Source organism: Phaeodactylum tricornutum, chromosome 20 (assembly GCF_000150955.2).
Source record: "Phaeodactylum tricornutum CCAP 1055/1 chromosome 20, whole genome shotgun sequence".
Lineage (NCBI taxonomy): Eukaryota > Bacillariophyta > Bacillariophyceae > Surirellales > Neidiaceae > Phaeodactylum > Phaeodactylum tricornutum.
The window spans coordinates 43,590-63,894 of record NC_011688.1 but is presented as its reverse complement, the minus strand read 5'-3'; the positions used below and the strand labels follow the sequence as shown (position 1 = coordinate 63,894).

General features: G+C 49.0%; 8 protein-coding genes across 8 annotated transcripts; 5 read left to right on the top strand and 3 right to left on the bottom strand.

Annotated features, from left to right (window-relative positions):
* Positions 1-33: 33 nt before the first annotated feature.
* On the top strand, positions 34-846 carry PHATRDRAFT_39529 (predicted protein; the record flags this gene model as incomplete). Its single annotated transcript, XM_002183629.1, has 3 exons — positions 34-213; positions 436-480; positions 679-846. The coding sequence occupies 3 exons, from the start codon at positions 34-36 to the stop codon at positions 844-846; spliced, it is 393 nt and encodes a 130-aa protein (XP_002183665.1).
* Positions 847-1,211: 365 nt separating this feature from the next.
* Positions 1,212-6,299, bottom strand: CPS-II (predicted protein; the record flags this gene model as incomplete). The annotated part of the gene is made up of 3 exons (XM_002183503.1): positions 1,212-1,330; positions 1,692-5,814; positions 5,913-6,299. The coding sequence occupies 3 exons, from the start codon at positions 6,297-6,299 to the stop codon at positions 1,212-1,214; spliced, it is 4,629 nt and encodes a 1,542-aa protein (XP_002183539.1).
* Positions 6,300-7,938: 1,639 nt separating this feature from the next.
* On the top strand, positions 7,939-8,781 carry PHATRDRAFT_15666 (predicted protein; the record flags this gene model as incomplete). The annotated part of the gene is made up of 2 exons (XM_002183628.1): positions 7,939-8,536; positions 8,672-8,781. Coding segments are annotated over 2 exons (708 nt in total), but the record flags the coding sequence as incomplete, so codon positions are not given.
* Positions 8,782-9,975: 1,194 nt separating this feature from the next.
* On the top strand, positions 9,976-11,342 carry PHATRDRAFT_39526 (predicted protein; the record flags this gene model as incomplete). The annotated part of the gene is made up of 3 exons (XM_002183627.1): positions 9,976-9,978; positions 10,220-11,099; positions 11,212-11,342. 3 exons carry the CDS (start codon positions 9,976-9,978, stop codon positions 11,340-11,342), a joined length of 1,014 nt encoding a protein of 337 aa, XP_002183663.1.
* Positions 11,343-11,630: 288 nt separating this feature from the next.
* PHATRDRAFT_29983 (predicted protein) lies at positions 11,631-13,550 on the top strand. Its single transcript, XM_002183626.1, has 2 exons — positions 11,631-12,132; positions 12,215-13,550. Exons 1-2 carry the CDS (start codon positions 11,685-11,687, stop codon positions 13,339-13,341), a joined length of 1,575 nt encoding a protein of 524 aa, XP_002183662.1. The 5' UTR covers positions 11,631-11,684; the 3' UTR covers positions 13,342-13,550.
* A 504-nt stretch (positions 13,551-14,054) lies between these two features.
* PHATRDRAFT_39523 (predicted protein) lies at positions 14,055-15,233 on the bottom strand (the record flags this gene model as incomplete). Its single annotated transcript, XM_002183502.1, has 1 exon — positions 14,055-15,233. The coding sequence occupies one exon, from the start codon at positions 15,231-15,233 to the stop codon at positions 14,055-14,057; it is 1,179 nt and encodes a 392-aa protein (XP_002183538.1).
* A 421-nt stretch (positions 15,234-15,654) lies between these two features.
* On the bottom strand, positions 15,655-17,816 carry PHATRDRAFT_48925 (predicted protein). Its single transcript, XM_002183501.1, has 2 exons — positions 16,997-17,816; positions 15,655-16,922 (listed from the first exon to the last, which is right to left on the bottom strand). Exons 1-2 carry the CDS (start codon positions 17,804-17,806, stop codon positions 15,963-15,965), a joined length of 1,770 nt encoding a protein of 589 aa, XP_002183537.1. The 5' UTR covers positions 17,807-17,816; the 3' UTR covers positions 15,655-15,962.
* Positions 17,817-18,125: 309 nt separating this feature from the next.
* Positions 18,126-20,273, top strand: PHATRDRAFT_48924 (predicted protein). Its single transcript, XM_002183625.1, has one exon. It carries the CDS (start codon positions 18,194-18,196, stop codon positions 20,114-20,116), a length of 1,923 nt encoding a protein of 640 aa, XP_002183661.1. The 5' UTR covers positions 18,126-18,193; the 3' UTR covers positions 20,117-20,273.
* The last annotated feature ends 32 nt before the right edge of the window (positions 20,274-20,305 follow it).

The following is a 20,305-nucleotide window of genomic DNA, read 5'->3' as shown; positions in this document are numbered from 1 at the left end:
ACTCCCCCGCACTCTCCCCCTCGGTACCGCGAAATGCAGTCCGGCGCGATGTACGAATTTCTCTTCTCGTACAAGTCTACACAAACGCTCCCAGGGATTCCGACGTCTGGCGTGCCACGAAACTGGCGCGGACCTCTCGGCGCGCAAGAATGGGCCGTGCGCCGTACGGATCGGAATCAGTGGGAAGATGGGCTCGTGTTCCTCTGTACGTCTGTAAGTCCACCGTAGGACGCCTGGCATGCGACCGATCGCGTTCGGGCACGTCACTGCTTTCGTCACGTCAATTTCGGGTTCCCCTCGGGTCTCCGGACCATGGGCTCGGCGCTGCCGCTGCGGAGATCGCAACACCTCTGGATTCGACGCGACTCTTCAGACTTTCTCGTCGCATACCCTTTGGAACGTATCATTGTCGTCACCATTACTATGAGCGGAAAGCCTGTTACTACCTTTTGGCGCATGGCCGGCATGTCGTATTTGCAGGTAAGAAAACGGGGGAACATCGAGTATCAATCAAAAAAGTGGATCGGCAAGGAAATAGTGATCCAAGCGACCCTCCCTGCAATCGCCCGGATCAATACTGCCATTGCTGTGGCACCTCTGGAATCAACAAACGAAAAAAACGCGCGCAATCTCTCTCTTTTTTCTTGTTGTAAACTAACATTATTATTGTCTCTGCAGTACGTCAACAAGGCCGCCACTTCTATGCGTGGAGCCCTCAAGGAACCCGCACAACGAAAAGCCATGGAGCAAGAAGCCTTTGCGTATAAGGTCAGTACCTGGCAAGATGGCAAGCAAAGTCCCAAGGTGCCGGTGGATGTGCTGGCTCAATCCGGCGCGACGTCGTAAAGTTGCACACCCGATGCAAGGAATATCCGTCCCGGTGCACTACGACACTTGGTGGGTCCTGGCATTTGTCGTTTTAAAAAGTTCAATGATAATAGACATTATTCTTGGCTTGTGAAATCGTTTTATTGCGGTTACTGTGGTTTTTGTTCGGGAAGGCTACAAATGACTTCCAATAGCCACCCCGCTCCGCACGGAATATACTTTTGTTCACATGGATTGGTTTCCATTCACTATTTCGTACGTCAAGAGTATCATTAGGTACATGAGGAGGGCCGCTGTATGTGCGTAGCATCATTCCCGCCGTTGGACTTAGATCTTGTTACATCAAGTGAGACTACGCGTGTGTCATCCAAAGTCTTTTTTTTTCATGGCGTCTTTCCGGTCGCACTCGTTCTTTGCAAGTCACCGAAGCTTTCTGTCTTTGATGCGCACTGACCGACGTTACATATTTGGATTTGGCCCCGCGTGAAAGATTGGGCCGAAACTAAACTCTGTAATAAACACCATGACGTGTAACAGCAAATCAAGATTAGATATACACAATTGAAGAGAACTCAGATACATACCCGAAAACAATCTCCACCGAGAGCTAGAGTCTCTGGTAAAGCGACGTTCTACCTCCGATCTTTTCTGCATCTCGCAAGCAGCACAAACGGAAAACAACAAAAATGAACAGAGGAATTATTTGAGTTTGTATTTATGGTGTCTATGGTACACACGCAACGCCAATCAAAGGCGTCTGTATTCACTGTGGTTCCTAAAGTTCTTATATATGTAGAGGGTTCTCCGTGTCCCGTCCGCTTAGGTACTCGTCCAGCCAATCGTCGGGATCTTGTAGAACTCACCAATGTGGCGTGGAACGAATTTACCGTCGCCCATTCCGCGGTCAAAGCACTCCGCGAGTTTAATGGCACACTTAACATCCGTTACCAGACTGACCCCGAAGTCCACCACCGCCCGGCGGATAATGTAACCCGACGTGATTTCTTCGCGACGCGTCGCTCCTTCACTCACATTAATCACCAAGTCAATCTTTCCGTTCTTGATTTCGTGCAAGGCAGTTCCCGGAGCATCGTCCGTTTCAGCATCCGGTTTAGAAACAGACTTGATCTCAATGCCGTGATTGTCTTGGTAGTACGCTGCCGTACCAGGAGTTCCGAAAAGTTTATAGCCCAGACGGTGCAAAATGACAGCAGCCTCAGCAAACTCACGTCGGTATTCCTCACTGGCGATTGAAAGCAAAATGGTTCGATTCTTGTTGGGTAACTTGAACGTTGTCGAAAGCATTGACTGCAAGAACGCGGAATGAGAATCTTCTCCAAAGCAAGCAACCTCGCCAGTCGACGCCATCTCCACACCCAAGGTCGGGTCGGCACCACGAAGGCGGGTAAATGAAAAGATGGGAGCTTTTACGCAGATGAAGTCAATATCGAGCAACGAAATCTTGTAGGGAACGGCTTCAAGTCCAACCATAGCCTTCGTGGCGAGAGAGATAAAATTGTTGTTCAACGTTTTGCTTACGAACGGAAAGGTTCGACTCGCGCGAAGATTGCATTCAATGACCTGCACATGATTACCTTTAGCCATGAACTGGATATTAAATGGTCCCGTGATGCGAAGAGACTTCGCAATCGCACTGGCGTAACGCTTGACCTGACGGATCGTACTGACGTATAATTTTTGGGCCGGAAGGATAACAGTAGCATCTCCGCTGTGAACACCAGCATTTTCCAAGTGCTCACCAATTGCGTAGTTGAGAATTGTTCCCTTGTTAGCTACCGCATCAAACTCGATCTCCTTCGCTCCGAGGATAAATTTGGTCACGACGACTGGCTTGTCGTTACCAACGTCCGCAGCCAAGTCCAAAAAGTTGCGCAACTGGAACTCATCGGCGGCGACTCTCATCGAAGCGCCAGAGAGCACGAAACTGGGACGAACTAGAACTGGGTACTCAACCTTCTCGGCAAACAAAATCGCTTCGTCTTTCGATTTGAGGACAGACCACTCGGGCTGTTGGATTCCAAGGGTGTCAAGCATGTCCGAGAATTGACGACGATCCTCGGCACGGCCAATGTCGCTAGAATCTGTTCCCAAAATGTTAACGCCACTCTGTGAAAGCGGATCTGCCAGGTTATTCGGAATTTGTCCTCCAACCGAAACGATAACACCAGCAGCTCCTTCGCGTTCGTAGATATCCAAAACACGCTCTGTGCTGAGCTCTTCGAAATAGAGCTGGTCGCTCTCATCATAATCTGTACTTACAGTCTCGGGATTGTAATTGATTATGATGCTCTTGAATCCATCGCGGCGCAACTGTCGAATGCACGAGACCGCACACCAATCGAACTCAACACTGGACCCGATACAATAGGCTCCACAGCCCAGAACTATGACGCCCCGTTCTTTTGCCTCCTTCAAAGTATTCTTGGCCACTGCCTGGCCGACCGAAAAGGCTCTAGCTCGGGCACGAAACTCGCCCGAATCCAAGCGAGACTTCTCCGTAAGAGAATAGCGGTAAGACGGGGTGAGTTGTGATGAGTGTGATGATGGCTCGATGTCATCCTCATCTCCCGAGTAGGTTACGTAGAGGTAATTCGTCTGTGCCGGGAATTCAGCAGCAAGCGTATCAATCTGTTTGACAACAGGGGTCACTCCGAGATACTTTCGACGGTCACGGACGCGCGACTCACCGTCAAGCGTACCTGGAAGACCAACGTAGCGAGCAATTTGTCGGTCGCTGAAACCCGCCATTTTCAGTTGACGCATACGCTCCCGTCCATTATTGCTCGTTAAGTTGTCGAGAGAACCGGCAGCCATTGCGGCCTTTCGCATTGTAGCAATATTGTTCAATTTGCTTAGGAACCAACGATCAATCTTTGTCAAATCGTGTACTTTGTCTACGGACCAGCCGTTCTCAAGAGCTGTCTGGACCGCAAATAAGCGTGTGTCGGTGGGGGTAGTCAGTTGCGTTTCCAAGTCAAAACTTTCATCGACGAGCCCGGAGTAGTTTCCTTCGAGACCGTCTAGATTCGGGTTTACCATACGGCACGCCTTCTGCATCACTTCTTCGAAGGAGCGACCAATCGACATGACTTCTCCAACACTAAGCATGGAAGAACCAAGCTTGTTGGAGACACGGGAAAACTTCTTCAGATCCCAGCGAGGCATTTTCAGGACGCAGTAGTCCAAACTGGGCTCGAAACAAGCCGTTGTTGTCTTCGTCACTGAATTTCGAATCGAAACAAGATTTTTTCCCAGCGACAGCTTGGTTGCGACGTAAGCAAGTGGATAACCAGTGGCCTTGGAGGCCAAGGCAGAGGATCGCGAAAGACGAGCATTCACCTCAATGATACAATAGCGTTCACTTTCAGGGTGCAAGGCGTACTGGATGTTGCATTCTCCAACAATACCTAAGTGGCGAACCACCTTCAGAGCAGTACGGCGGAGCATAAAGTACTCCCGGTTGGTCAAAGTTTGAGATGGGGCGACAACAATGGAGTCTCCCGTGTGAATACCCAGAGGATCGAAATTCTCCATATTGCACACCGTAATACAGTTGTCACTGTTGTCACGGACAACTTCATATTCTAGTTCCTTCCAACCACGCAAGTCCTGGTCAATCAAAATTTGATCGCTCGTCGAAAAGGCCTTGGCTGCCATTGTCTTGAGCTCGGCATCGTTCTCCGCGAATCCAGACCCTAGACCTCCCAAAGCGTAGGCAGCTCGGATCAGCACGGGGTATCCAATCTTGTTCGCGGCTACGACCGCCTCCTCAATATTGGTAGCGCTATACGAGAGAGCAATAGTCTCATCAATTTCCTTCAGCTTTTCACTGAAGATCTCGCGGTCTTCTGTAGCTACAATGACAGGAATTTGCGTACCGAGAACTTCCACACCTTCAGCCTGAAGTTCCCCCGAGCGCCAAAGCTGAACTCCAACGTTCAAGGCAGTCTGTCCACCCATGGATACGATGATACCATCAGGGCGCTCTTTGCGAATGATGTCCATGACAACATTGGGTTGAATGGGCAAAAAGTAGACTCGGTCAGCAGCACGAGCCTGTTTTTCTTCCTTTTCTTGTGAGGTCTGAACGGTTGCGATGTTCGGGTTGATCAGGATGACTTCAATGCCTTCCTCCTTGAGCGCCTTGATGCACTGGCTTCCGGAGTAATCAAATTCACCAGCCTGTCCGATGCTCAAACCGCCACTACCAACCAGCAAAACTTTCTTGTACGTCTTGCGCTCGTAGCTGAGACTATCTTGCAACACCAACGGCTGTGGCACATTCTTTACGTGTCCGACGAATTTGTCGAACAAAAACGCAGTGTCGGTCGGACCGCCGCACGCTTCCGGGTGAAACTGGACACTGAAAAAGGGCTTGTTCGTGTGTACGATACCTTCGTTGGTCAGATCGTTGGCGTTGAGAAAGAGTGGTTTCCAAAACTCGCACAAACTCGCTGCGTCGACGGCAAAGCCGTGATTCTGTGGAGTAATGTAGCATCGTCCCGTCCGCAAGTCGATACAAGGCTGATTCATTCCACGGTTTCCATACTTGAGCTTGTAGGTCTTGGCGCCAGAAGCGAGTGCCAGCAGCTGATTACCGAGACAAATACCAAAGATTGGCTTGGCTACTTCCAGATTCAAGGCGTACTGAATCGACTTGATGGTTTGCTCGCACATGGTCGGGTTCCCGGGACCGTTGGAAAGAAAGAGGCCTTCCCATTCGAGGTTGTCGGGATTAGCTTCGAGATCGTAGTCGTAAGGAACAACAGCGAGCTCGACCTTGTGAATCTCGACGAGGTAGCGAATAATGTTATACTTCATTCCGCAATCGTAGGCAATGACCTTGGGCGAGTTTCCCGTGCCGTAGACAACGACTTTCTTGGTCGAGACCTCCGCGACCAAATTGCGTGTATTCGGATCGTCAAACATTTCGGAAGAAACCGATTCTTCGATACGGGGCGGATTCTACAAAGCCATGATGCAACAATGTGTAAGAATCATTCCTGTCGTGCTCCATACTTACGTTTCACCAGCGGTGTCGTCGCCGTCACAAGAGAACGTACCACAATCATGCGTCCCAGGATCGACCCGTGTTCTCGCAATCGCTTGGTAAGCGCACGAGTATCGACACCATACATGGCGGGTACGTTGTTGTCCGTCAGCCACTTGCTGAGAGATTTTTGTGCCGCCCAATGGGAATGCTGCCAAGAATAACTGCTGACAATGAGACCGGCAACGTGAATTTGTGAAGACTCAAAGTACTTGGGCAAGCCGTGCGCATCCTTGATATTCTCATCTGGCACCCCGTAGTTGCCAATCAAGGGATACGTCAAGACGAGGATCTGTCCACGGTAGGAAGGATCCGTCAATGCTTCCGGATAGCCGACCATACCCGTGTTGAAGACGACCTCCCCCGAAACGGTCGTGTTGGCACCGAACGCGTGTCCCATGATTGGCTGAGAGCCATCAGCGAGATACAAGATTGTCGGATCGCCCTACAAAGTGCACACATCGAGTCCAAGTGATGGTGTGTGAGACAACGGACTCGCGATAGAACCCGCAAGGTTGGACGTCGTCCTTGTCCATTCCGTTCGTCTTTGCCTCACCTGCTTATCCAGACAATCGAAAATTCCAGGTCCATCGTTCATCGTGACACGAATGCTCTTGCTCTTACTGGTGGTGACCTCTTTTCGTGGAAGTGATGTAAACAGAAACAAAATACTCCACACCGAGATCAGATACATGCGTTGTTAGGACCAACACAATGCAGATTATGAGATGGGGAGAGAGAGCCGCCCATGAAACAAACATGGCACGCCCCCCACCGACAACGAGGGAAACGCTCCAGATTTTGATGGCCCTGAACGGCCTTTGGATTCCTTCCGGCGCGCGCGCCAAAAGATATCCAGTGTTTCGATAACGTGACATTTCGAGCCAATAATTATTTTGCGCGCTCGAGTTGAATCTTAAGTGCATTTGAAATCTCGCTGGAGCCACGTCACTTTCTAGGCATATTTAATGAAAAGGAAAGTAAGCAAACGTCAGCAACAGATGCCACGCATTCCACGCGAATTAATTTAGATCAGGACTGGAAGACAGATTCCCCACCCTTCCAAGTTGGGAAATCAAGGATTTGCCACTGTCTGGGTTTGTCCGTCTTTCTATCTGTCTGTCTGTCTGTATGTGTGTGTGTGTGTGTGTGTGTGTGTGTGTGTTACAACCCCATCATTTACTATATCCAACGGAAAAGGCGATTGACAGTGACTACCAGTGACTTGACTACCAACCTGATTTTCCCCTCATGTTAGGAACTGACAGTGAGAGATTCGACAAATTGTTACTGGTTACAGTTCGTAGGATCCTTGACAAAACAAACGTCTACAGTGCGTGCCATACCTCCGACTTTGCGGCAGCTTACACAATGAACCGCATTACAAGCCAATAATTTCCCCTCCAAAAAAGCCGATTGAGGATAGCTGTGGCACGGTGTTCCTCATCCTTTATGCCTGCATGAAACGAACGGCGGCTCGTCGAATTGTGGTGACGGCAACAACCCCTGCCCCTAAGGCTATTGGTGTTTCGGCTCATTGCTGGTTTGGGAAAGCGCATAAAGAGTCTGTTGTGGTGCTTGCACGCTTACTACGGTCGTTCGCTTTCTCGACGACTCCGCCGTCAGATCAGTCGATCGCTGCTACGTCGAACCGATTCACTGTCATGTCCACATCGGCAGCGGCGTCGACTGTTCCGGGAAGTGCCGTTTTAAAAGACGCCGCCAACCAATCGCCGAACCAAGTCTCTTTGCATTGGAAGATAGAATACGCCGAGGATGCAGACACTTTGCCGAAAACAGACACAACAACAACCGCAACGACTACTATTGGGCTGCAGTCGATTCCCTGGAATGAACACAACGCTTTACCTTTCCAAGGTGTGTCACACAATCGTGCTGCCTCCGAAGCAACCACTGAGACAACAGACGAAATGCTCGAATCCGTGGTCACAATCCCTGAGTCGGTCTTGCGGTACGAACGTCAAATGCGCAAAGCTCAGCAAGCAAGAAAGTTGAGTTTGCCTTTAGCGTCGGATGCCCTACAGATTGTCTACCACGATAGCGACATTGTGGTGGTCAATAAACCGCCCGATGTCTTGACCGTACCGGGCATTCACAGTCGGAGTTGTGTTTTGGATCTAGTACACGATCGTTTCGGGGAGGCCGTTCAGGACAAAGCACACATGATTGTTCATCGACTCGACATGGCTACCAGTGGCATTGTCTTGTTTGGACGAACACTGAATATAACGAAACGAATGCAAGCTATTTTCCGAGATCGGCTTGTGCTCAAGACATACCAAGCATTGTTGATGGGGCACTTTCCCATCGACAAGGGTACAATCGACCTACCTCTCCAACGGGATCACGAGTATCCACCCTTTATGCGCATTTCGACACCCACTTCCGAAGCCGATGCTGTACAAGCTGTCAAGGACTTGCAACAACACGGATGGAAAAAATTGATACGGAAAAAACCCAAACCGAGTCAAACAAGTTTTCGAGTGTTGGCGCGATCATTCCGGAACGGCCTCCCCTTTACACGTATGGAACTTGTTCCCGTAACGGGTCGAACGCATCAACTACGAGTGCATTGTGCAGCTCTGGGCTATCCCATCGTAGGCGATCCCACGTATGGTCTCTACGGCGAAGCAGCATTGTATGGGGGCCTAGTACATGCACCAGTATCCATTTCGGGAAATGCCTACGAAACAGACGCACACCGTATTCGAGCGTCCCGACCAGGGCTCCAAATGTTGCAAGCTTGGACAGACGAATACGTTCCGAACGAGAAAGCGATGTGCTTGCATGCGGCTCTGCTTCAGTGCGAACATCCCACCACTGGTATGCCGATCGTATTTGAAGCAAGTCCCGATTTTTGAAAGTCATTAGAAGATCATCCAAACGAATCGAGAATGGGTATGCGTTGGAATAAGTGATCTAGGAATCTTCACAATCGAGTGCAAAACGCCGCTTTAGAATTCTACGGGAGTGTTGTTGCCGATGAAGATTTTGGGAAGTACCAGAGTCCACAAATAATTCTCGATTCAGGAATTGAACCGTCCATTTCGCGGCCACAGAAATGCCTGGTAGTAGGATTGACGCCGCCAGCAGCAAGACAGGTTCACCGAATGGCATCGTGTCTTCCTAATACTTGTGCCAACGTTAGAATCTGGTCGTGAGTAGAAGCTATTGTTGCTGACAAGACATTGGCGTCGACGCACAGAACATTAACTGGAAAGGGGCCGAAGTTATGGTAGCTACAAATATTGCGAACGCAGAACACGCACGTGCGCTGAATTGAAACAACGAAATTGCAGGTGCCTCGAGATTCGTTCAATGTCTTTTTTCGATGAAGTAGAATTGAAGAAGAGCTTCCGCAGACCTCCCGAAGTATATTGCTGATACTGTGATATAGTGTTATTGGTGATTGTAGTAACATGGCTCTTGCTGAATTGGACGACAGATGTTATTGGAGATTCGACATTTGCAACGTGGTCAACACATTGATTTGGAGTTCCTGTCGTGTTCCGATGAGGCAGCCTTGGAAGGACATTCAGGGTTTATCTGTGCGATCTGGTGTCTGACACCTCGTATCTCAACAAAAGATCAGGCAGGACATTGATACTACTTACGAGCAGAGGCATGCCCAGGGATGAAGTACTCTTGACTTTTATGAAGATTCCTCTGTTGATTGGGAAGTAGATCCTCTGCTTTCTCTCCACCCGGCGTGAAGTTATAGAAGTAGCCTTCACGGCAAGGGCATTGCTTCCCAAAAAATGACAGCAGGTTTTTTACAGGGAAAAAACTATTCGCGGTCATTAGTGCTGATCACATAGTGCTATTTGTTTGTGTTACCTTATTGTACGTAAACCGAACTAGGTTTTATACATAGTTGTCCATTGGTAGTATAAGCAGTGAGAAATGCCACAAATGCGTTTGTACATCACCCGTTCTTGCCCCCAACTTTCCGTTTTCAGCAACTGGTCCTGAGCCCCATTGTCGACCGAACTGTGGTCCGCTCATGAAATCTTCTAAAACACTTTTAGAAAAAGTAGAGACACCTTCAAGCAACCATGGTACGTGCTAACGATGTGTTTTGTGAATAAGAGGCTAGGGAATGCTCATGCATTAGGAGTCGACGGATGTAGGCAGAGAATATTACAACTTAAGTGGAGGAAATCTCGATGGAACCCGACCCATTTCCAAGTGGGCACTTCGGGCGTAGACAAACCGTGGCAATGGTCTTTAGGCAGAACCGTTTGGGCTTGCAGTGTACTTTGTTGCTGGTTTTCTCACATATGTCTTCGACTTTCTTAGAGGCCTTACCTTTTGCAAGGACACGAACGTCCGATTACGACGATCAAATTCAACTACGACGGCGACTTGTTGTTTTCGGCTTCGAAGGATCTGGTGCCATCGGTTTGGCGTGCCGACAACGGCGAACGCTTGGGTACCTTCAACGGACACAAGGGTACCGTCTGGGACTTGGACTGCGATCGCTTCACCACGCGATTGTTGACGGCGTCCGCCGATGCCACTTGCCGCTTGTGGAAGTGCGAAACGGGTGAATGTTTGTTCGTGTTCAATCACAGGGGTCCCGTTCGCGGAGTAGCGTGGGCGGAAGGCTCTCGGAAATTTGCTACAATCTCGGATCCCTTCGTTGAGCACAATTCGAAAATTCGAGTGTTTGACTGTCCAGAAAACGGTGACCTTACCGACGACGATGTTATGGAAATCGACCTACCCAAGATAGGAGGCAAGCGTGTCAATCCTACCAACATCCAGTGGACGGGCAACAATGAAGATCTGCTGGTAGCATTCGACAATGGTGAGATCCGTCTGTACGACCCAGAAACAGGTGACTTGAAAGAAGAAATTCAGGCGCACGATAAAAAAATCAATCGGCTACGATTCAACAGGGACAAAACCCTTTTCATCACGAGTTCCGCTGATTTCACTTCCAAATTATTCGACCCTGTCGATCTCAAGCACTTGAAAACTTATAGGACGGATAGGCCCGTCAATGACGCAGTTATTTCTAATAAAAAAGACCACATTCTTGTGGGAGGAGGGCAGGACGCCATGAGTGTAACAACAACTTCCGGTAAGGTCGGGAAGTTTGAGACACGATTCTTCAACATGGTGTATGAGGATGAATTTGGAAGCGTCAAGGGGCATTTTGGTCCGATCAATGCGTGTAAGTGGTTCTTATGACAGTCAACAATATAGTTTCCGATTGCTGATTTTCATGGATTTTCTCACCGTGTTGCTTTTGTTTTTTCGTTGCGCAGTGGATATAAACCCGACAGGCCGCAGTTATGCTAGCGGTGCTGAGGACGGATATGTTCGTCTTCATCTGTTCGATAAGGACTATCTAGATATGAAAGACCCCGTACCGGAAGAGGATGAAGCAGAGGAAGTACCGCCCACTAGTCAGTAAACTATTTCCATTTACATTAGCTCTTCCGATTCTGAATAGCTCTCTGTATTCAGCTATGTTAATCCTAGACCAGATCGACATTGCTCTTGTAAAGGAGACGATAATCACCGTATTCGAGGTTTGTATCTTCTTCCTCCCTCCTTTTGGTAGTTCGGTTTAGGTTTCAGCAGTAGTAGGTGAAAACGCAACCCTGAAAAGAACGGCAACGAATTCCGACACATTTGCCATAAGTGGCGTTGAGTGGTGCGTCAACGTCGCAGGAGGATTTGATGATCAAAGTTTCACTGGCTTTACATTACATTCTTCCATCCCTGCTGCTGGTCTTACCTTCTCATCATCGCCATGAACTCTCCCTTTCTATCAATGGGTCAAGAAACCTACCATGTGTCGCTCAAAAACGTATTCGGCCAAAATCGTCGCAAGCTTTGCAAAGCTCTGCAGCAAAAACCTGTTTCCGAAGGCAACCTCGTCGTGTATCTGCACGGTGGGCCGAGCGAAACGCGGTTCGATTCAGATCACGAGCCGCTCTTTCGTCAAGAATCATACTTCTGGTACTTAACTGGTGTCAAAGAACCCGATTGTGCTATCGCTATCGACGTTGCTACCCAACACGCGACGTTGTTCATTCCGAACCTTCCCGCTTCATACGCGACGATAATGGGACGAATCAAGACGCGGGAAGAATGGAAAGAGCACTACCAGGTGGGAGAAGTATTGTTCACTGACGACGTTGAGGATACGTTGGCGGGGATGCTGGAGAAGAGAAGCAATGGCACAAAGTCCAAACTGTGTACGTGTTTTATGCGCTAAAAGACAAATTCTCCCGTTCGTGTGGGCTGACTCTTTCTCCTCCTTTCTATCTTGTTTTGTAGTGCTTATGAAGGGGCTCAATTCGGATTCTGGCAAAGTATACGAGCCGCCCGTCACTATCGTCAACCACGAGAAGTTATCTTCTCATGTTGATGTTGAGTTATTGTTTCCAATTTTGGCCGAATGCCGCGTTTTCAAAACAGCTGCCGAGCAGGGTGTGTTGCAGTTCGTCACGGAAGTCACTTCTTTTGCCCATGCGTACGTGATGCGCAACATGAAACCAGGCATGATGGAATATCAAGGTGAAAGCCTCTTTCGGCACTATTGTTATTACAATTATGGATGTCGACTGGTGGGCTACACTCCCATTTGTGGATGCGGACCCGACGCCGCGGTCTTGCACTACGGGCATGCGGGTGAGCCCAACGCTCGACAAAGCAATGTAGGTGACAACTGCCTGTTTGACATGGGCGCGGAGTACTTTGGCTACGGGTCCGACGTAACTTGTTCTTTCCCAATCGACGGTGTGTTCAATGATCGTCAGCGTCCTATATATCAAGCGGTCTTAAATGCTCAAATTGCGGTGTACAGGATGATCAAGCCTGGCGTTTCGTATGTCGCTTGTCACAAAGCTGCCGAAGCTGCTATTCTCAAGGTTTTGGTCGAGGTTGGAATTGTAAACCTCGCGGGCAAGACGATCGACGATTTGGTGGAGATGCGACTCGGAGCTGTCTTTATGCCCCATGGATTGGGTCATTTTATCGGTATTGATACACACGACGTCGGTGGCTATTTGGCTGGGCATCCAGAACGAAGCGAGTTGCCTGGTTTAAAGTCTCTACGTACGGCGCGGATATTGCTCGAGAACATGACCCTGACAGTTGAACCAGGTTGCTACTTCATCGATCACCTCTTAAATGAAGCGCTGGCGGAAGGATCTTTTCTCAAAGTACATATGAATGAAGCTAAAGTGAACCACTACCGAGGGTTTGGTGGCGTACGCTTGGAAGATGTCATTGTCGTGACAGCAGACGGTATAATCAATTACACGCTGTGCCCTCGTACCATAGAAGAAGTGGAATCCGTCATGGCGGGTGGCAAGTGGCCGCCTACCGAGGACATCGCACCAGAGCTGTTCCGAGCCCGTCTGACGGAACCCAACCCCCTGCCTTCGCCGCCTTCCCTCTAAGAGTTTGAGCTGTACTCCTATCCGAGAATTTCGAAGAAATTTTGTTTCTCCTTCCATTCATAGATATATGTGCATCCAAAAGTCGAGTTACTCTATGGCTGAAAGAGGCCACCTCCAATCCCTAGGATTGCATTGATGTCTCTCACCGATTGCTAAAATAGATTTTAAATCACGGCAAAATGTCCTGTGTAATACCGATCACGCCGTAATCCTTCTTGCCATCATTTGAAATTGATTCCAGCTTTAGGAAACGTCTGCTGTTGCATATTGCTTGCTTTGTACCGGCTGAATCCGGGAAGCCAAACCCTCATCGCTGACTGGTTTGAGTAAATCTATCGATCTCAGGATACGACCGCTGTTTAAGAACACAATGAGTGTGGTAAACCCCAAGTGCTGAGGCCAGCCCAACAACGTCCTTTTCCAGCAACGCCCTTTTCCAGTGGAGTAGTATCGATGGCAATGTCTCTGCGGTGGCGGAGTGGTCCAAAGTTCGCCGTATATCATGGTTTATTGCAATGTCTTCCATGAATGGCGACGTCGAAGGAAGGCTGTTACAGAAAAATAGAAACCATTTACAAGCGAACACAAAAGGGATCTTCGTAATGCTGAAGATCGCTTGGACGAAGCACCTTTAGAGGCGGCGAAGACGGAGTTAATATGGGCAAAACACAGCTTACATAGGATTGTTTCTAACTGTAAACAGCGTGTGTCCTTCAACAACTCCCTTCTCCTACCCCGACCTGCTGACTTTCAGCCTCATCACAGGCCTCCACTAATTTGGGCAAGGTTTCGTCGGACGGCCCAATGATATTTGTGACATTCAATCGCGCTGTGGATTCGAGTACATCGTGTAGATTGAAATTGTAAACAGGAACCTTGTGTACTCGAGCGTGCTCCAGAGCTACATGAGTAATGCGAACCGCAAACGAAGTTCCACAAAAAACGATTGCCTCCGCACTCTCTAACCAAGCCTCCGCTCGCTCAAAATCATAAAAGTCGTGTGCGTGGTAGCCTTCATCAAAAAGGAGGGCTTGCGGTAAAACGTCCCCGCCACAAGCTGGGCAAGCCGGAGCCTCCGGAAGGTTTTGGCCTTTGCTTTCGCACAGGGCATTTCGAACATTTGCCGGCTCCAGCTGACAAGGACTCAACGATTGCAAGTATTGGTAGGGACAAATTTCGGGATTTGTGGATGCTTCTCTTACCTTGCGTCCTTGCCGACGATGTCCCAATTGCACGGCTCGGTCTTCATCATCGTCCGAGTCACCTTCCATTGCGTCACTTTCTTCGTCCTCGTGCGGAATGCATTTATAGAGACCGACGCGTCCATGCGCCTCGATAAGATGATTATTGGGCTCTTGCAGGCCGTCGATATTTTGAGTAATTTGTCGGAGATTCTCGTAACGGTCGTGCAGGGCCTGTAACGCCAGGTGGCCGGCGTTGGGATAATAGGTGGTACCGTCTTGAAAGTGGGGCAACCAAAAGTCATTGTACCATCGCTTCGGATCTTTGCGAAAGGCTTCGCGGGTGGCGGTCGTCCAAATGACATCATTCCATAAACCTGCTGTAGGAACAACTCCTCGTTTTGTAGGAACAGAAGTTGCGCTACTTCCGTTGGTGGATCGAAACGGGCGAATACCGGAAGCTACCGAAAGTCCAGCACCGGTAATGATGACAACTTCTTGACCCTCTACGAGCCGCTCGGCAAGTTCCAATAAAGCTCCCGCGCCACGTGCACATCGACGGCGTTTCGAAGCGCTGGTTTTTCCGGCTGACCTTGAGGTCTTTCGCGGCCTTTTTGACCTCGTCGCGGTGTCGTCACTGACTTCGACAGGCCCCTTGCTCTCGGACGCAACTTGCTTTGCTTGGCGCTTTGTGTTTCCATCTGGCGGCATAATTGTGAATATAAACGGAACACTACAGATTCGAATGACAAGGCAGCGGGACACTGAGAAACAATCAAGGACTGCTAGGATTGAAATGGCATTCGTCGGAACGGTGGAATCTGCGAAACGGATCGCTATTCTCAAGGGTCTGCTGGACCGGAAGCTGTCCACAGCTATTGTTCGTGAAGACGAAGCAGACGAAGGTAAACCTGGATGCTAATAGTAGAAGATTGTTCCTGAAAGCAGACGCATGAGAGGAGATTGTCGGATGAAAGCTGTCCTCGTTGGCCGTTCGCCATAGCGTAGCGATTCATCCACAGCCCAGGGAATAAGTCTACAGCTGTTGCGCACGGTCCCGATCATCGATCGACCGACAGCTATTATTCTCAATTTCACATCTTGTCAATTTCCAATATTGTAGTTTGTCGTTGCAGAAGCATTACAAAGATAGCGATAATTAAAACCATTCGAATTTCATTATGTATTTTCATGCAAATAGCAAAACAGGAAGGGATTTTTCACTTTCAGCTAGTTGGATACCACAGCTGCCATAGATGGCCGATGTCCCACAAATTGACGGTGATCTCTACCAACAGCAGCATTCCAAGTCCATAGAGCTAGCTAGCGTAACTTGGCGGAAACGGTGTAATAAAAGCCTTTGCAAACATGGGAGTGGAAAGCGATTACAAATAAAAAAAACCATCCGCTTGACTTTTGCACCATGCCCAACGGTTCCACCTAGGCAATAGGTGTGGTGTACCAGGCCAGCCACTCAAGTTGCTCCAACGCATGTTGCGCTTGGTCGCACCATTTCTGTAAGAGATTCACATCTGGTATGGCAGCGGCGGCCGAGTTACACTGAAGCTCCGAATGCAAACTTTCGGCTATTGATTTCCAAACAGCCAAATCCTTCGGAGTTCCACTCCTGGCGGACTCACGTAAAAGCTCAACGGCCTCAACATTTCCGTCGCAAATTTCCACCATGATCTCATCCAAAGTCTCCTGCTGTGCTCGATCAATCCAATTCTGAACCAATGCCCTTGTGCTCTCATCATCGGAAACTCCAAGCTTCTGTATTAAAGTCTCTGTTTTGGCATTCGCCAGTTGTCTCCAATTGTGAACGATACACTGTCCAATCAAACCTTTCGCCAATGCTTCTGCGGTATACCCGGCAATCGGGCCTCCCGATATACATGCTGTCAATTCATCCAGGTCTTCTTCGACCGGCGTGAGAATCTTCCACACACTACGCCGCTCTATTGCCTGTAAATTGCGTGCTTGCCGCTGCGATCGATCTAAAGCGTGAACCTTCTCCATGGCATGCTCGACTGATTCTATGGCCGCTGCTGCAGCTTCCCAATTGTCGATCGAAGTCTGACTGACTTCCTCTTTTTGGCGTAAATTTTCTCGTGCCTTGGCGCTTAGAGTCTCTCTTCTACGACGAAGAAATGTCCAGTCTAGATCCGGTTGCAAGGCTTGGAGTGCTTCCGAGATACTTGTGTATTCCATGCCATGATAGGCCACCGACCAAAAGACACGGGGAGACAGCAGAGCCAAATTGGCAGGCCGCAATGCGTCGGGATTAACGGGGTGAATGGCAGCAATTACTGACACCAGCACGTCGCGAGGAAGATAATCGACACGCTCCTCGTAGTCTCCGCGCCCTTGCAGACCTTTCGGGTATGTGACGAGCAGCGTCTGCCCACAGTGTCGACCTCTGAAGCAATGGTTTCTGGAAAGGTAAAAATAGCTTTTGCTGGAATCGCCGCGACCCTTGCAACCGCTCGGTTTTGTTCGAAAGCATCGTTGACAGCTTTTCGCCAACCCTTGCGCATAAGGCGGGCCGCTGTTGATCGCTCTTCCAACGACCCCAAGAGCGCCAGCGAAGGATCTGTTTCGTCGCTGGATCCATTCCGGGGAGCTTCCGGTCGAAACCGACGATTACTACGTTTGGGAGCTACCACAGCACCATCTTGTAGCCGGCGGCCCTCTGTAATGTCTGCTGAAAACCTGACGGTGGTATTTTTCCTGCTCTTCCCGGACACGGTCTTTTCCGGGGAGGGTCTTCCTTTCTTTTCCAGTTGAAGCAAGGCATCTTGAGCTTGGATAGTATCAGCAAACGAAGCGTTGGCTTTTTCGGCGGCCGCTCGTTGGGATTTTTGTCTCGGGACTTCGATCGGTACTGTTGCGTCTGCTGCTGCCGCTGTCTTGCGCTTCTTCGCGTTTCCTACTTTCTTTGGGGAAGCTTCACTGACTCGAATTGTAATCAGTTCTTGATTGCCAATACCCACCTCTTGTATTGATTGATTCGACGAATGGAGCTTCTTTGGAGGAAAACCAAAGCTCAGACTCTCGATCAACTTTGGTGCGAACGCGTTGGCTGCTCGATCGAACACTTCTTCCACGGTTTCGGTAGGACACACGTGCAAAATCTCGCGGCGGGAGATCGGACCAGCCAGCGTCAAACACAGCGTCCAACGACAAGCGCTCACCGCAGCCATGAATAGCTTATAGCCGCACTTGTGTAGTTCTTGTCTATAAGGAAAACCCCTTCCTGCTCTGGTCTGTTTTACACTACCCATCCGAAAAGGGACTCCAAACGGACTTGGTGACTCTGAACTAGTTCATCATAAAGTACCGCTCTACTAGGCGATTCCCTATTTTGAGACTGTACTTTTCTCCAGGTTACTTTACAAGTACATTACAGTTACATTAGCACGGAAAGCCTTTTATACCTCGGACGTCTGGCGACCTTCCGTATAGACTCGGGATGTGACACGATATAGGTAGTCCTCAGGGTTTGAATGTCCAGGGGTCATTCCGATTCGAAAGCGAACAACATTCGAAAACGACTTGACGCGGTGCGATCAAGTGCAGAAGACTAACAACCAAGGTCGGAAGGCATTGGAAAGCAACGCCGTAGTCTTCATTGCAGGCGCAGACACATAGCAATTAAGGCTCATTGCGCTATGGAGCCGTCGTCTTCGGTGCAAAGAAATAGCAGAAGCGCCGATGGGGCGATGAACGTTGTTCGGTTGTGCGGTTCCGCTTGGTCCGAATGTGGTTACTGCAAAGGCAAGCGAGCTTCGATAGTTCATCGAGATCCAAAAGCCAGTAGTAAGGTATATTCAATCCTCACGGCGCGACTCACTCCAGCTTGCTATGAACGTCTTGTGTATCGAGGTTGGAGAAGATCGGGCTCGGCCTTGTACAAACCCGATAACGCCGCATCCTGCTGTCCAAACATCACGATTCGTCTGCCCGTCAAAGACTTTGTACCTACCAAGTCACAACGCAGAGTTACAAAACGCATGCAAGCACTGTTGGAAGCGCCTACCAAAGCAAAGCCAACGAGTGGATCTGACGAAAGGCAGAAACAGATTGTCTCGAAAAGGATACAGTACCAAAAATTGGTAGAGGACTCGGGAAAGCTTGGCTTTTTACAAGATTGGACCATCAAGGCGCTGCGCGAGATTTTGGGGAGCAAATACTACGACGAGATTGCTGTGGAACCTTCGTTTAAACTTCAGTTCCAGAAAAACAAAAAGGGTAACGCAGCATCCCAGGGGGAACTCGTCGCGGTGACCAGCGTCTGTGCTCAGATTGCTGGACGGTCCAAAAACGCTCTCGAGCCGTCGTCTTTGGCACGAAGCCTCAAATATGCTCTGACGGCAACTTTGACAGAGTCTCCTTTACAAATCTCTCCTTCTGATACATGTGGGATAGAAGACTCGGATACAGTGCATAAAAAGCCCAAAAGACAACCACAAGTGTCCATCAAACTCATCGAGTGTCACGAAGCGTCTGGGCATGTGATGGTTATCTTTAACGTCGACGCCACGGATTCTTCCCAGATCTCTTTTATGGGGGAGCCCACGGAAACGAACATGGAAAAGCCACAGGACCAACTAGCGGCATGGTGGATACAGCACTGTCCCCAGCAGCCATTGCCTGCTACTTACAAATTTCAGATCGAAACCTTATCCGCCCACGAGTCGGCTTTGGATCCTGAAGTCCACCGCCTGTACTTTCGGTATCAGCATGAAGTACACGGTGATCCCCATCCTTTATCTGCTGAAGAATACTCTTTCGCTGAGGGAGATGACGTTCCCTGGGCTTCGCACGCTCCCAAGGGATGGAAGGTGAGGGCGCTCAAAATGCTTGATTTTGAATACAACGAGTTACCTCAGTCAAAAAAAGAGCAGATTTTGAATGCTTTTGGTAGTTTTTACATGTTCTTGGTCGAAAATCCTTTTTCAAGTGAACGTATTTCGCCTCGCAATCGTAAGCTTGGAACGTACCACCAACATTATCGCATAGCAGGGTTGCTAGTCGCAGTTGGTGTTGTGGATATTCTACCTGAAGGACTTTCGTCCGTCTACCTTTTTTACAATCCCTCTTTTGCTCACGACTTGGTGCCCTTGGGCAAGTACGCTATATTGCGGGAAATCGACTGGATCAGGGAGCAGGAACCATCTCTACCATATTACTATTTGGGTTATTATATTGAAAGTTGTCCAAAAATGCGGTACAAGGGTGACTATCATCCATCACAGTTGCTTTGTCCCGTTCGGTACAGGTGGGTGGACGCTGAACAAGCTAAGAAAACAATTCAAGAAGAGAGTCCTTTGCATCACTATTGTCAACTTTATCTTGTGAGCAGTAACGGTGACATCGAGAAAACCGATGAAGAGACCACGATTGAAAAGCGGAATCCGTGTAACGCGGAGACTGCATTGACCTTAGTACAAATGGAAGTGGGAACAGGAACTCCTTTGAAATTAAGTATGCTTCATGAAGGCGGACAAGACGTTGTCGGTCCGCTGTTGAAAGAGTTTATTCTGGAAACCAGTCCTTCAATTGCTGTAGATTGCTTAGTAGACTTTCGCTGAGCATACTCATGAGCCGACTTCCCAAATATGATTTGCCAATGAACTATGATATTTGCGAGTCTTTCCAAAGTTGCTGCCAATCCTTTGCTATAAATTTGACCAAGTATACAATAGAAAATTGTGGCCACAAAACCTTAACTGTAAACGACTCTGATTTAAACAGCTAGTGGAAAGACGTCACTGTCAATT

Coding starts and splice junctions, on each gene's coding strand:
- PHATRDRAFT_29983 (XM_002183626.1), top strand. CDS start 11,685: ATGAACTCTCCCTTTCTATCAATGGGTCAAGAAACCTACCATGTGTCG. Junction 12,133..12,214: donor TGGCACAAAGTCCAAACTGT/GTACGTGTTTTA, acceptor CTTGTTTTGTAG/TGCTTATGAAGGGGCTCAAT.
- PHATRDRAFT_48925 (XM_002183501.1), bottom strand. CDS start 17,806: ATGGGTAGTGTAAAACAGACCAGAGCAGGAAGGGGTTTTCCTTATAGA. Junction 16,923..16,996: donor AAAACCGAGCGGTTGCAAGG/GTCGCGGCGATT, acceptor CACTGTGGGCAG/ACGCTGCTCGTCACATACCC.
- PHATRDRAFT_48924 (XM_002183625.1), top strand. CDS start 18,194: ATGGAGCCGTCGTCTTCGGTGCAAAGAAATAGCAGAAGCGCCGATGGG.